At 42.5% G+C, this 15,877-nt stretch overlaps 1 protein-coding gene across 1 annotated transcript in view; it reads left to right on the forward strand.

Moving 5' to 3' along the window:
* The first annotated feature begins 4,351 nt into the window (after positions 1 to 4,351).
* megf11 (multiple EGF-like-domains 11) overlaps positions 4,352 to 15,877 on the forward strand; it is a 45,536-nt gene continuing 34,010 nt past the window's right edge. Inside the window, exons 1-4 of the mRNA XM_071896461.2 lie at positions 4,352 to 4,395; positions 5,241 to 5,342; positions 5,816 to 5,916; positions 10,325 to 10,417. Coding sequence (XP_071752562.1) covers positions 5,856 to 5,916; positions 10,325 to 10,417 — 154 coding nt within the window. The 5' untranslated portion in view covers positions 4,352 to 4,395; positions 5,241 to 5,342; positions 5,816 to 5,855. The remainder of the gene's footprint in view (positions 4,396 to 5,240; positions 5,343 to 5,815; positions 5,917 to 10,324; positions 10,418 to 15,877) is intronic.

Raw genomic sequence — 15,877 nt, forward strand, 5'->3', positions numbered from 1 at the left:
ATGTCCTCTGACATGTCATTGTCTTCTCCTCTTGGCCTCTAACACACCAGTCACACTGGTATATGGCTGGAGCCAGGGGAAGCGATGTCTATGATGCAGCACACCATGGCCTCTCTAATGAGGCCTGACTCCTAATGACTCTCAGCCCCCAGCAGCAGACAGGGACGGCCAGCAGTGGGGCTTATCTCATTGGCACTCAGTGTGCTGCATGGTTACACCTGTAACCTTTAGATCACTCCAAATTAGGCTGCTCTGGGAATCCTTCAATAGTGATTACAAACCAGATTTAGTGGCCGGAAGCATTCTCATAAAAATTGCATATGAGCGTTCACTTTGAATTTACAGATGGGATAATAGGCTGATTGTGCAGAGGCATGTTACACACAGAAGCCCCCAACTGATCAGGCATTCTCTGTAGTACTCCAGACAAGATTGCAATACCAAGCGGTGTTTCCATTGAACGGTTTCCATTATGTAGATGTAAATTAACACGAGCAAGAAGAAACTGAGCGTGTTGATAAATGAGCATGTAGAGCACTATGATGAGCTTGAAAAGCCGCTTGGATCCATAGACGGGAACTGAGCTTCTGACTTTTGCCAGTCAGTCATGCCTGCTGAGCATCATTCATAGGAGAACGCAGATGCTGGTGACCCAGGGGACTAGGTGGTTAATTGCATTGCACTTTAATAAGTCACACACTGAAGACATGTGGCCTTAATCATGCAGATGTCGCTGCTGATTGACGGTAAGAGGGACAGAGGTGGCTCTGTCTCATCAATGTAAATGCTTCTGCACAGGTGTCCAATGTTAACCGCGGGTGTATCTTCACACTCGATACATGTCCATATACATCTTAATGCCACACACTGCCTCATATACTTTGCACTTTTATCCCCATCATTAGAGATGTTGCTATTTCAGCAGTTTGTCAGCGGCATCAGAGGCAGCAGCACAGTGATTGAGTGGGTTTCATAGCTTCAGAAATCAAAGTGGTGGAAAACAGGAGAGAAATTTATTTAGGGTGAATGAGGTCTTTTGAGAGCACTTTGTTTGGTGTAAAGTGAAGACATCTGAAGTCAAAGAAACAAGCTGTTTTCGTGGATGTTAGCAGATTGCGGGAGGAGACATACAGGAAAGCCCCAAGTGATAAGCATCGTATCGATCCGACCTGTGCGTCTTATTGTTCTTTGTTTATGGACTCTGTATTCGGAATGAGCAATGAACAGTAGATCGCTTACACCTGCTGTACCACTGCTGAAAGTGAATTTCCTTTGTATTTTCTGAAAACTCAAATGTCAAAACCTATGCTAAAGGAAATGGCAGGGATTTGTTCAGGCATAACAGTATCAGAGAGTTTCTTGTCCTTGACTTCTTAGATTTTGATGCCACCGAACCATAATACTAATACTGCGTTGCACACAAATTTTTCAGTGGAAGTAGATTATGACCAGATTTGGTTGAAGTTACAGGCTTTTATTCAGAATTAAAGATGGCACTTCTAGTATTTCAGTTGCGCACTAGCAAAATGGTCAACACTATTAGAATATAAATACAAACCTTACTATGTTTCTGCTGCTATAATGACCGCTTTTACAGAGGACATTCATTTTGCTTTTTGAATAAAAAGTACCTTTGTGCATCTTTATGTTGACAAGTGACAATTTGTTCCTCATATTGAATACAAAATATATAGAGTAGCCTTTTTAACCATTAGGCTAAATTTAATCTAGTAATCCAAATGTTTCCAACAGTCCTGCACACAGAGACCTTTAAATGACATTATAGTGAGAAGTATGAGCGAGGCCAGTAGACATGGTGAGTCTAACTCGTTCCTCAGCCCAGTGTCCCAGTGTCCAGCCAGCTGGGCCTCAGCAACAGTTTTACATCTGAAGGAAACGTTGAATTATTTATTCAACTGAGAACAAAAACAACCGTGTTTTTTGTTGTGCTCGTGTTTACATCTTAATTCAGCACACAGCAGACAGAGGGCCAAAGAATCTCAAACCTGCCCCCTGACCTTCCGGAGGAATAATTAAGAGCGGTGTAATGAGAGTGACGATAAACACATCGATGTTCTGTTAGGACCTGCATTATCATTGCTATAACACTTGTGTAGGCTTCGTTAATGAGTACAGATAACTTGATCTCGGTGCATTGTCGACAAGCCGCTTGTAGTGTTTGAAGTGTGAACAGAGTTCATTGTATGAGCACCCCTTGAGTTAATGTAGGCTTTTATCCTCGTGGGTAGCTTGGTGGGTCTGTGAACAAAAGGTAGGAGGGACTGTGGAAAATGGAATGAAAACTCGGATGTGTAGGCCGCACAGCGCACATTGGCCTTTCAAGAACAGCTTTTGTGAACTATACCCCTGTTGAGATTCTTGATCCCATAAGAAATTTATGAGCTTGCGTGCACGCATGCGTGTGAGAGTGAGCAAGCAAGCAAGCCAGCAAGCATGTGTCTTCTGTGTGTCATCATAAGCTCATTATTTTTCTTCTCTCCCACAGATCTGCGACCTGTCATCACCTCTCCCAGCTAGTGTGTGTGTCTGAGCACAGCAGCACTTCTGTCACTTTGTGCTGCCGGAGCCCCTCAGCATCCACGAAAAACACCCAGGGACCACAGGCTGTAAGATTAGGTGAGCTTAAGGCCACGTGCCTCTGGCTATTATATCTGTCACTGCCTCTCTCTTCAAGGGCTACATGGCACTTACTTTCCTCACAGCCATCTTTCTAACAACTCTTAAAAGCCATTGATTCACTTAATCTTGCCACTTATTCAGGATAATCCTAACTTTATCAACTTTTAGCCTCGTGCCTCAGGCTTGTGATTGAGAACCTGTGAGATTTTAAAAATGTCACATGATGACTTATGAGGTATTCCACTTGTCCAGAGCCATTCATCGCAATGACGGAGGGCAGTGGCCTAATCACAGGAGTGATAAAAGCTTTCTAGTCAATCAAGCAGGGTCCCCATAGTATTTAACAGGATTGTTTCACAGAAGCGGTTGAATATGAAAGCAGCGCTAGCCTGAAACGTGTGTATCTTGATTAATTATCCTGTTACGGAAATGAACATGACTTTAACCTCTGCCTGTTCAAATGAACTGCTACTTAGAGAAAGTAGAGGTCTGATTGATTTTCTTTCACATGTGAATGAACTACATACAGCTATCAATGCAGAAGATTAGCTGAACATGTGAATGCCTGTGTTATTGGATACAGTCACTCAGAAGTATTGAACACATCTCCTGAGCCAGTATAACACACAGAAGCACATGCATGGGCTCACACAACCTCATGTATACATGCAAACCCACACTCGGACATGTATACACACGCATGTGCACACACAACACATTGAGACATACAGTACATGGACACACACAAACACAAACACAAAAGACTCAGATGTCCTTGTATTTATTCTACATATGTATGTTGTACCACAACATACATATGTAGAATATGAGTTTTCTCCTCACAAGTCCATATTATGTTCAGTGGCTATAGACAGAAGCAGACTGCCATACCTAGGATACTGTTGTGTTACTGATAATGACATTCAAGCATTAACCTATGAGATACTTTGTGTGTCACTCAAACACGTGTCGTCCATACATCCCTCATCTTCGGTAGCGATTTGCAGAGGTAAGACCCGTGCGTGTGCAGAATCCATCACTGTCATGTCTGTTGATCGTATGCACTCTTCCTCCGCCATACATCTAATGAAATAACCTGCTGGTCTAAACAAATCAGATTCTCTGTCACTGTCACATGGAGGTTCCCTCTTCGCAGCCGTGCTTTGTGAAGGTCTCACCAAAGGAGACAAACACTGCAACAAATGTGAAACAACCACAGACATGTGTTTTGATAATCGTACCTCGTCTAAAGGGATTTAAAAATGGCTCTGTAATTAGTGGAGGTGTAACAATAGCAATTTTTCAGAACTGATACAAATACCGAGTACTTTATTAGGTAAACTGGCCAATACAAGTGCTGATCCAAGCAGTACTAAATGTTTCTCGCAGCCTAGTACTGGCTTATTATATTTCTGGAACAAGGCATCAGTTGCGTTTATTTATTAATTTGATCAGAATATGCACTGATGTATGCACTCACACTTTGTATAACAAACCTCAATCAAAAACTGATTCTCCTGCTGGAAGAATTTTATATTGTGTCTGTCTATCTATCTATCTATCTATCTATCTATCTATCTATCTATCTATCTATCTATCTATCTGATCTATCTATCTAAATTCTCTGTCCCCCGCCTCAGAGTGAAGCATGGGGCCGTTTGTTGCCCCCCTGGCCCAGTTTCTTGTTCTGGCCTTCACCACCAGTGTATGGAGCCTCAACCCAGACGACCCCAATGTCTGCAGCCACTGGGAGAGGTGAGCATGTATCCTCCTGTGTAGCCCGTGGCACACAAAACGCATTGAATTTCAGATTCAGGGAGTCGCAGGGGAATCCTCGGATAAGTCAGCAGTGCCAGCTGCTATGATTGACATGCCGATGCTGGAGCTTTTTCAGTGTCCTGGCTACGAACTCTCAAAAACCAAAGTTCCAGATCTATTCACAAAAGTCCATACAACGGTATTGATCCCACCCAGCTCAAGTCACCGAGCTCCGAGCAGTGGGAGGAGATGCAGCTCCAAATGAAATACGCAGGCAAATTGATCAGCGTACTCTCATCCCAATCAATCACTACAGCCATATAGCCTGAATAATTATTAGTTGTGCTGGGTAGTGTCACTTATGAGAAATAAGCAGGAATAATTACTGTCCCCCCATGCAGAGGGGAGGAAAGAAGGCTGTGAAGATATATTGTCTGGACAATTGCCTGACCGAGGTGAGGGTACTTTGGGACCCTGGTGCCACCTTGTTGGCATCAAAATGAATGCTGTGAGTGCGCTGTGTTCATGGCTTTGAGGTGAAATTGGAATTTTCATCATAGGTAAGGTGCTGCGATGTCTTCAGATTGCACCTGACTGCATATATCACTAACATGAATCACCAAAAAGGTCCTTTCAAGTCCTTTCTTTGCATATCAAAGGTATTTTATTTATTTCATTGAGACTATAATGGACAGAATCTGTGCACTGAAAAAAATGTTTTTTTTGCAAACATTTCCAAGTAGCTGTTATGAATCCATCCACTGAAACTACAAGAAAATCTATATGGCGGCCAGCTACATTCACTATGATGGTGGCGGCATCACGAATTTTCTCTCTTTTAGCTATGCTGTGACCGTCCAGGAATCCTATGCTCACCCGTTCGACCAGATCTACTACACCAGATGCACTGACATTCTCAACTGGTTTAAATGCACGAGGCACAGGTAAGTTTGGACAAGTCTCCTTACGTGTCCCCATGCGGCTCCATCAGAGGTTTGCCCTTTCCTGTCCCCCAAATCAGAGCCAAGTCTGTGACGGCCACAGTAAATGTCCTTGTTGCCTGTTGTTAATGTAGCTGACACTGAAGTGACAGAACCAGGATGCCACTGACTGTAATCATCTTGCAGCATCTGTTTTAATTACTCCATTAAGGTTTATAGTGGGCATCTAACTAAATAGCTAAGTACACAGTGAGTCACTTCCCGAATAGACCTCTATGTAGCAGGTGTTGTACACAAAATTCCATCAGCTTTTTTACTCTCTTGCTTTTGTTGCCCTTCTACTTTCTAAACTCGCCAATTACAATGAAGAATGATACGTGGCACGTCTTTCTTTCACCAACTGAATGCTTGCACGCCCTTCAAGAAGGGTCACTCTCTAAAGCACGTAGCTGTCTCTCTGTGTGTCTGTTTTTCAGGATCAGCTATAAGACGGCTTACCGGCGGGGAGTGAGGACCATGTATAGGCGCCGCTCACAGTGTTGCCCTGGTTACTTTGAGAGCGGAGACTTGTGTGTTCGTGAGTATACTTATTTACTCCTTTGTCCTCCATGGCCACATCTTATATCTGCTAGACACTTGGAGAAGAGGAGTAAATATTGTGATTGATCATTACTGTGGGTGGCCTGCAGATAAAGCTATAAAAACCCCTCCAAACTGATAGTCCTTTTTTATCATGAATAACCAATAACACTCCACCACCACCTCCTCCGTTAGCATGCCACTATCCGTGTGAATTTATTCAGTTTAAGACGATTGAGCATGATTTAGCATAAAGGTATTTGCACACTATTTTACACTACAGCCCGTTCCCGGCTTTACTTTTGCAGCCAGAGTAATTTAATTGAACTTGTATAACAATGAGAAAAATTAACGAGCCAAGTGGGTCCTGGTTACGGGCTGAAAACGCATAGCGCTGGCTATAAAACCACACCAGAATTCAATAACATAAAAAGAGCAGAAGCCAGGAAATAGAGTATAGCAATATGCTGATTACCATCCCACAGTGTCATTTTTATAGCTTCATTAATCGTCATTGATTTCTATTTTTATTCTTGCACATCAAACTGAATATTTTTCATTTTGACCAAATAAAGACAGAGCATATAGCTTCTGAGACTTACGTTTTTGATATTCTCAACCTATCTAATGTTTTATTCTCTTTAAATAGATTAGAGCCGCACTCTAATATTTTCCCAGATCTTTCACAAGATGAGGGAGTTATTGATACAGCGACTTCAGCCATGTGGGTATGCTCTTTGACCACAGCTGAGCTTGTCCTTGTCTAGGCTTTACTAGCCTGAGGGCAGCAGAGCAGTGGGAACCCTGCCAACGTGGAATAGGAGCTGACATGATTATCCGAGGGTCTTGTGGAGGGAGGCACCGACTGATCAATAATGTATTTACTAAACATTTGACGGACAATGGGAGGATTTGTTCATTAATAGCCATTTTCAGCATTTTGTTACCCAGGTGAATGTGAAAACTATGTTGCTGTTCCTCAAAGCAAAAGGTGCAAGAGGTATTATTATGATAACATTATGTGGAGCGGAGAACGGAGGGAGGCCCCCCCCCCCCAACCCACCCTGTCAAACCCCCCCCCCCCCCCCTCCAGGTGAAGCGGGGAGAGCGAGTTGATAGGGGTCGAGAGGGCAGTTTTGCTTTCTGCTGTCTTTGCAAAGCGTTCCACCCCTTTTAATCCTAGCACTCTCACTACCAGGATTAAGAGATTTGTACTCCCAGAGATGTTTTGCATGCAGCGACAAAAGGGGGCATTATGGAGGAAATCAACCCAAAATTAACTCAAGTCTTCTATTTCTGGACATTTTGTTGTTTACTGAATGTAAAATATCCCCGTTGTGTATTGTTAGTTTACTTTGGTAATCTCCATGAAGTCTGTTTTTTAAAAGTCAAAAAATGTTGCTGTTGCTGTTTCGAGAGTGTTTGCCTTTTAATCCTGCCTACAGTTCCCATATGGCACCACATCAACACTACATTAGTTCTAGTGAGAGGGGGCTAAATGAATCTGGGGATGTGAAGGCCTTGAATGAGACAAAATTATCACATTGACTTGGCACACAAACACACAAAAAGAGAATACATCTGACACCAGATCAACAACGTTATTTTTCTGGATTTTTTTTCTTCACTAGATTTTTTTTTTCTTTCAATACTGAATCACATGCAGCCTGTCTGCTGTTTGGATTAACGGTTCCTCAGGCAGTTTTACTACATGTTGTTGTGGTTGATTGGAAGTGATAGCTTTATTTTCACAAAGCTCTGCAGCATGATACGTTGACCTTTGAGCAGTTTCTCTTTAATGAGTCCTAGGTTAGGGTTAGCCTCCTAATGAGCATGATTATTGCAGTTGTGCATGAAGAAGTGAGAGGAACCTGCTAATGACAACAGCTCTGAATATCTAGAGAGCCTGACAGCTTCTGAAGGGTTAGCAGTCCCATGCTCCTGTTGTTTCCACTTCCTACAGAACGTTTAGGCGGGATGTCTCTTGCATTCCTGCTTGGCAAGTGATGCAATATAATTTAATCCTATAAAAATGCCTCAGGATGTGCCGTTGATTTTCACTGTAGAATTAGTTGAACAAGGTTTTATAAAGTTTTGGCAGTAATACGAGCTAGCACATTTCACATTTGAGTTTTAATGATCGAGAAGATGATGAGATTTTTCTCTAGAAAGGAATTCTGTGCCTTTGATTTCTTTTTCATTTTGGCTTTGTTGCATTTTTTTAATGCTTCAAAGACACAGTTTTAAAGTAAATCATCTCCGTGCTAGATAGAGGCATATGGAAGAACCTTTGGAGGGAGCTGTTTGATATCTGCTGTAGGCATCTCTCTCCTGATTGATTTAACCATTGGCTATATCACATTGTTCCAAGTGTTTCACTTCCTATCCCCTAACAGTGCTCTAAACAACACTGCCAAGTACAAAAACATAAACAAACAGAATTGTATTGCTAGGTCTTTCTCCTAACTGCTGCAAAGCTCTCCTATAGAACGATAGGGGGAATAACATAATTAGAGTAGTGTAAAAAGATATATTTTATCAGACATTTTAAAAGATTGTAGTTTGACTGTGCAAGAATATTAAATTTATTAACACTGCATGACAATCACCAATTAGCTCCATTGTTCCCCGTTCTGATAACACCTCTGCATAATGAGTTAGATTAGCCTTTTATCTAGATGAAAGACTCAATTTTCCGACAGATTCCATAGACATGAGTTAAGCAGAGTGATTCATGAATTTCAATTAAAATGAAAGACCTACTTCCTACTTTATTATACCATCCCTTCAGTACACCGGTTCAGATCTCAGGAGAAGGGTGCGCTTTATCCTTTCTCCCATATTCAAAACTTCATTTCCATATTTCTAAAGGATGTGACACATTTGCATTTCCCTGTTCTTGCTGATCAGAATTTGCTGATTGAAACTAAACGGAATCAACTCATCATGGTGACATTGAATTCTTCTCCTCTCTTTGAATACTCCACATACTGTAGACTCATTGATTACAGGTAGTCGATCTGACACCTTCGTCAGCACAAATGTTGAAGCTCTTTCCCCCTTTTTTTTTCCGCTGGCTTACTGTAATTAGACAGTTTGCTGCCAGCTTACTGATGCTCAGAAATCTGCCCTGAATTATCTCTCAATCTCTGGTTTACCATTTTTGCCTCGGGAGCGTTTCTGCGATTAGCCCCGGCTTGTGGATGTTTGGGATTCGCTCCTCTTTCTCCTCTCTCCCTGCAGCCCTCCTCCCGGCGGTGGATTCTAATCGAAGCCTGATTGAGTGATAATCTATAATAGCACTGTTCAGGCCCGCGGCCAGCTCCCACTGACCTCTCTGCCTGCAGGATGAGTGTCATAGTGTTCCACACATAGCTGCACACTCGCCACAGCACTCGTGTTGTTATCACAGATGCTGTCCTCCTGTCCTTTTTCACTTCTGACCAAGGCATACCACAAGCAAAACAAAAGTAGCAGAACTTTGACGGTGTCTTGGATGAGGTCTGATCAGTTAAGGGACAGATCTGTCTGTTCTGCTGCCCTTGGATTGTGTATCATCCTTCCCCAGGCTGTGATGGTGGACTGCGATTCCCATCAGGCAGGGCTGCTCTAGTCGTACTGGCCTGACTGTCTCCTTCCTCAGATAAGAGTCTGTCTGTCTTAACCCTGCTGGCCAGATGACCTTGGCTGCCACAGAATTATTCATGCTAAGTGCCTATTTTTGTTATACTTTCCTTCTTGGCTTCACAAAAAACTGGCACAGTAGCAAAAACTCCATGTAGGTCACTTTATTATCCAGCTGAACCAAACTTCCAACTCTTCTCAACACACTCCCAGGAATACTAATGCCGACCCAATCAATTGGGTGCCGTGTTGCTCAATATGAATGATCAAGAAAACTGCACACTTAGTAAACACTGCAGTGCCTAGACCTGCTACATTAAAGCATCACTATGACAAAGCACCGGCTGATCAAATTAGAGGGGATTTACAGCTTGTTTCTTCGTGGCTCAGCCTGCTGATAACAGCTCATTGTGGAAAGTAAGGCTATGTGATAAACTGAAATGTTGACCAAGGACTCAATCTCTTAAGGAATCATTTAGCCTAGTGTCAAGCGGTGGAGATGGATGTTAAATATGAGTGCCATGGCTAAGATTTAGTCCCTTGATGGTATTAGGGAGATATTGAGTGTTCAATTTTATGGGCCATTCTCTTTCAGCTGTTATCTCCGTGGTTTTCATTATGCAGTTTATTGGTGGTTTAATGATGTTTTACTCTGTGTGTGTGTGTGTGTGTGTGTGTGTGTGTGTGTGTATGTGTATGTATGTGTGAGTGTGCGTGCGCCTGTGTGTGTTAATTTGATTATAAGCTGTGCACTGATGAGGGAACTTCTCTGTGTGTCTCAGCTCTGTGTACAGAGGAGTGTGCCCATGGTCGCTGTGTGTCTCCTGATACCTGCCAGTGTGAGCCTGGTTGGGGCGGACTGGACTGCTCCAGTGGTGAGTGCACTTTACTTGTAAACCTACAATTACTCACTTAAACTCATTTATTCCTAAATGGTATTCACAGTCAGTTAGTCCATGATAATTTGCTGTGAAACGTACAAGTGTATTGCCTCAATGTTAGTCCATCTCAAAGCTGCTCAGCTTTGTACTCTTTCTTCTTAGCAAACACAGCCAATGGAACAGGTAAGTCACAATGAATTCATTTTCATTTGTTGGAAGTGGAAGTGATTTGCTTGATGAATATAGCGGACGGATGGCTGGTTGCATCCCCCTTGTGTCTACCGAGCTCTCTGTTATGGTCTTAATCATGATTAGACTGGAGCCTATGACTTGTTCAGTGGAATGATGAATCAATGCCAAGCTGAAACAAACCATTGTGCTGGCCTTTCTGTTTACTGGGGTTACCGCAGCTCTCAGAGCTTGACTCCAGGAAGGATGGGAGGGTGGAGTTAGGCATATCCGTTCTGCAATCAGCTAAATGCTGGAGCGTCACTGAAGCCAGACAGGACGGATGAATCTATTGACTCCGTCGTGATATTTATGTGTGCAGACGGACATGAGGAATAGTTGAAGTGAATGTACACAGGCTCTTTTTCACAGGTCAGGAGAGAGGTAGCAATGTCCGTGGCCCAGTCACCTTGTTTTTCACAACAGAACTGGCTTAATTTATCTGTCTGTGTACCTGAAAACATGCTGTATTTGGTTTGTCTCTGCATGACTATTAACACTTTTCTGACCCCAAATCCTTAATTTCAGCTGTGCACTTCAGTAGCGTTATTGCCTATTGCATATTAAGGAATGAGTAATGGCGGCTAAAATCATATCTGTAGTGTTGTATAGATCTATGAGTTTTCATTAACAAAAGAGCCATTCCCTGATTACCAACTGTGTGTAAATCAGCTGCTCTCGCTGTGGTGCTGGCCCATTGGATGTGGATTCATGGGCATAAATGACAAGGCTGAGCTGTTTGCCGCGGCTCACACCTACAGACTGGTGAGGGTCCAAGGCTTTACTCACAGGGAGGATGTGGGGTTCAGGGCCCCCAGGGACATTTGTCCCACTCTTGGTTGGTTAGGAGCGCAGTCGTGCGTACATTCCAGCCTGCAGGTGCCGGGCTAATCCACCTTATTAAAACAGACCTGATGATTGAGACAGAGGCATTATTCATAACTTTAGATTTCCATACCAGGCACGATTCCAGGCTTTTTCATTTACGAGCTTTCATCTGTAGAAATGAGGAATGTGTGCCAATTTTTAAATTAAATCTGCCCCCTTTTTCCTTCATATAAATGATGCAGCATGCTTTTTTTGTCTTTCACTGTAAATTTTACTTCCTCCCGACACAGATCGGTGATGGGAGCTTTAGTGGTCTCCATGTAAGTGGATTCAGCCTTTACATTATGGCTCACTGCGCTGAAAAGCACACATTAACACCTATTCAGTTCAACACAATCACAGCCGTGGTTTATTTAGCTGTTTTTTTTTACAGCTATTGTGTTTTGAGTTGAGGTATTTGTATTCACATAAAAGCCAATTCCCTGGTACTGTAGCTGTGAGAGGGCAGAATGAACTGGTCACATGATGAAGGATGTGTGAGTGTGATAAAAAGTGTGTCGCCCAGGCTTGGAGATGAAGAGCTGCCGTGGGATGCTGAGCGGCCTAAAGCCGAAGTGACAGCCTTTCAGCCAGTGATCTGGAGCTGGATCAAAGGCTTGGACCTCGTTTCTGGAGCAGCACCCACCAGGAAACAGTTTTGTATATGGGTCAGGTGGTGAAAATAAAGAGTTAGACTGTTAGCGGCTAGAAAAGAGAGGCGATAAGGTGGGAGAGATGCAGCAAGTTGCAGGGAGCGGTGGTAAGGCTGGAGAAAGATATCACCTGTTTTCACCCGCTGGTGTCCACCTGCTGTAGCCAGAAGACTTTCCGTCCTCGTCCTGCGCCTGAGGCAACAGTCCCACTGAGACCAGATCTGCTCTGCAACCTCCTTGGAGTCCTGGGCGTCTCAGACTCATCTCAAGGACACGGCACATTGATAGATGTGGAGCACAGGTCCAATAGCAAATTTCAATAGCTTGCTAACTTTTGACTCTCTCAACTACCACCCCAGAATTTGAATGGATAGAACAGTCCTTCCATTGTTTGCCTTGGTAATTTGTCTAGTACAGCATAAAATGGCGATTATGGAATTACAAGGGTTAATTGCTATGGTGACAACGCAAGTCTGGGCATTAAGGCCATAGAGTGTATCACATTTTGCTTGACAACTGTGCAAATGTGTTTGTTGCACGAGTGCTTAGCAAACTGTCAAAACTCAACTGAAAGCTGACGATAGCGTCGAGGCTACGTAACATTATCAAAGATTGTACTTCTCTCGCTAGCTCTTCTAGCCAACATTTGCACATTAGTAGTCCATGGCATCAAGGAGATGGAGGAGATCCTTTAGTCCTTGCTGCAAAATCTCTCACCTCAGCGGCTTGCCGTGAGTCGATTTACACGGAAGCTAGCCCAACGGTACGGTACACATAAAAATGTGTACCGACCATCCTGGAATGTTGATTTCAATGGGAATGACCGATCTATCCATTCAAGTTCTGTAAGTACCACTTATGGATTTAGAATAGGGGCGCTCTCAGTTTGTATGCACCCAAAAGAGGGAATGAATGATTAATTATGGTTGTTGGTTTCTGTGATTGTTGTTATTATGTGTCTTGTGTTTGTGCAGACTGGTGTTGAGCGTGTTTCTCCGGCCTCTTTGTTGTGGCATGGCATCTGAGTTTCTCCCTGGGGTTAATAAAGTATATCTCATCTCATGTCATCAGAAGATTTTGAGATTACATTTCTTCATTTAAACAGTTGGAGGCGTCAATGGAGACTGTGGTGACACATACCTGCACTTGTTATGTTAATGTTTGCGGTTTGTTGTTGGTTTTCACCGTCTGTCTTGCTATGTTTTGTTTGTGTTTTGTGTTGCTTAGCTTTCTTTCCTTCTCTTTATTAAAATGTATTTGTGTATTGTGTGCTGTTGTTTACTCTTGGTTTTGTCAATAGGGTTTTTCTTGGAAAAGAGAGCATTGTTCTCAGCAGGATTTCTTGCCGTGTAAATAAAAAAAATGGGTGAAAAAAAATCTGGGGCTCAATAAAACAGGGACAGCAGCAATTCTTCCAGAGGCAATTCAGATAGATGGATCTCTGCTTATGGAATTGTACAGTGTGTCTTTAGTCATTTTAGTTTACTGAAGTATAGTATTGTTTTTTGCCAAACTAGTGATATTATTGGTTGTTGTTTGCAACAAATATAGTATGTGTTGCTGCAGAGAGAACAGCACAGTATGAGATGAAATGGGAAATCAAATCTTTGTAGAATATTATGACTTTATTGAGTGAAAAACTATATAAAGTTTGTTCAGCATATTATGAGTTTCTTGAGTGCAAAACTAGACTTGCCTTTTCTAAAGTTGGGTGTCAATGACCCGGTCCCTTTGCCTCCGGGGCTGTGCACTTTTCAGCACCTGTCTTTATGATTTAATCACTCATGATAAGTCTGTCTCACACAGGGCCGCTATGCTACAGTAATAACAGCTTTGAAATAAAGAGAATGATAAAGATAGATGTTGTATGTACTAGATATATTTAGCCAAGTCTGCCATCGCTTATGATATATTAGGTGCAATGAAGCACTATCATTGATTTCATGTGCTTCAGTTGGATAATGATATGTTTAACCCCAGTGCTCAGTTAAATAAGGTGCATAAATATGGAGCTTTTAGTGCTTCTTCCCTCTCTCTTCTTGGGTTGGCTTTTCCTTATTGTGGTGGAAATGTTCACCCTCTTGTCCAGAGATTCTAAAAATCAATGCCGCTTTACAAGATAAGTGTTTGAAAAGCCCAAGGAGTAGTTTAGCTTTGTTAACCGCAACCCATCCTCTGTGTCCCAAGAAGAAATCTATCACACTTAATAACAAAATCTACTGTGTATCTCCGTGGTTGGTCAGCCGTGGTCCATGAAGTAACATATTCCTCCCTAATGCATTCAAATGGGCAAGCAGCCATTGCTGTGGATGCTACACATGGTTAATTGATGAATGCGGTCTTTGAAAGTGTGTTTATAGGATGTAGTACCAGACAGGTGGGCCACATACTACGGTAATTCATGGAAATTGATACCATAAATAGTAAGAACATACATTATGTGGAGGTTTTTAGAGTAGAAATCAGTGATTGGTTTATGCAATTAATAGGCATCAAAATAAAAACTTCAACACAATGAAGTTTTTATTTTGATGCCTATTAATTGCTTTGGGGTTGTGATTACAATCGGCTGGGTCAAGCAGAGCGGTCAGATATTTCCTTTAGCACCTCATTAGCTTATTTCATTGCAGTTGACAACAGTTGGCCCAACTAACACAGATGCGATAGGAATGAGTAACCAGACCAAAACCATGCAGTTGAATTTGGTTTTGTTTAAAAAAAAAAAAAAAATCTCCGAGAGGACTCTGACACACGTCTACAGTATTTACACATTATTCTCAGAAGTGCGTCTAAGCCAGATGGTATCACTCAAATCCCACACCAGCGGAAAATTGACATGCATAGCTGTCAAAGTGCAAGAGACTGTGAATTAGAGAGAATGAGGCAGAGATGCCCATACAGATTTACTGTTGCCTGACACATCACTCCAAGTGTCTCCACACTTTTCTTTTTGTTTCCTGAAGGCTTATCGCTTTTATACTCTCTCCATCAATCGGACAGATACAGAGGTCAATATTTGTGTGTGTGTGTGCGTGTGTGTGTGAGTGTGTGCGTCTTTGCGAGTCTATGTCAATATAAATGCAACAAGTTACTTATTTGAGAAGATGGCCCAGTACCGACAAAAACTGGAAAAGTGAGATTTGATCTCCACATAAACTTTTAAAAGGGAGTCTGATTCGATTGAATTCCTCATTATACAAGTATGTAGAGAGATTCTTTTTGGGAAAACTATAAATATTCTCACTGTACCATTCTGAAGGGTATGCATTGCTGCTATTGCTTATAACAGTCGATGCTGACTGCCTAATTCATTTTGATAGATCAAAGCGCCAAGGCAATAGCATTACTCGAGGGGACAGAGGATGGACCAATCCATAGTGCCTTGGAGAGCTCAGTGTGTGTGTGTGTGTGAGTGTGTGCGTGTGTATCCAAGAAGCTTAGCCCTCCTGTGTCGGCTGTGCTTTGTTTTTGTATAGTACACTCGACTCACGAGGCAGCATTGCACCCAGGTTATTTACTGCCAAGTACGTGACAGTGTTGTTTATTCCTCCCTAAGCACCAGGTTCACGCTCATCGAGATATCACCCCCTTTCTGACCTCATATCTGCCTGATGAATAGAGGAGGAGGAGGATATCTGTACTGTAGAGACAGGCACTGATGTTGGCTATTTAACAAAACAGACCGAACCGTGCGGATGTCACTGCA

The sequence above is a fragment of the Centroberyx gerrardi genome, chromosome 4 (genome assembly GCF_048128805.1).
Source record: "Centroberyx gerrardi isolate f3 chromosome 4, fCenGer3.hap1.cur.20231027, whole genome shotgun sequence".
Classification (NCBI taxonomy): domain Eukaryota; kingdom Metazoa; phylum Chordata; class Actinopteri; order Beryciformes; family Berycidae; genus Centroberyx; species Centroberyx gerrardi.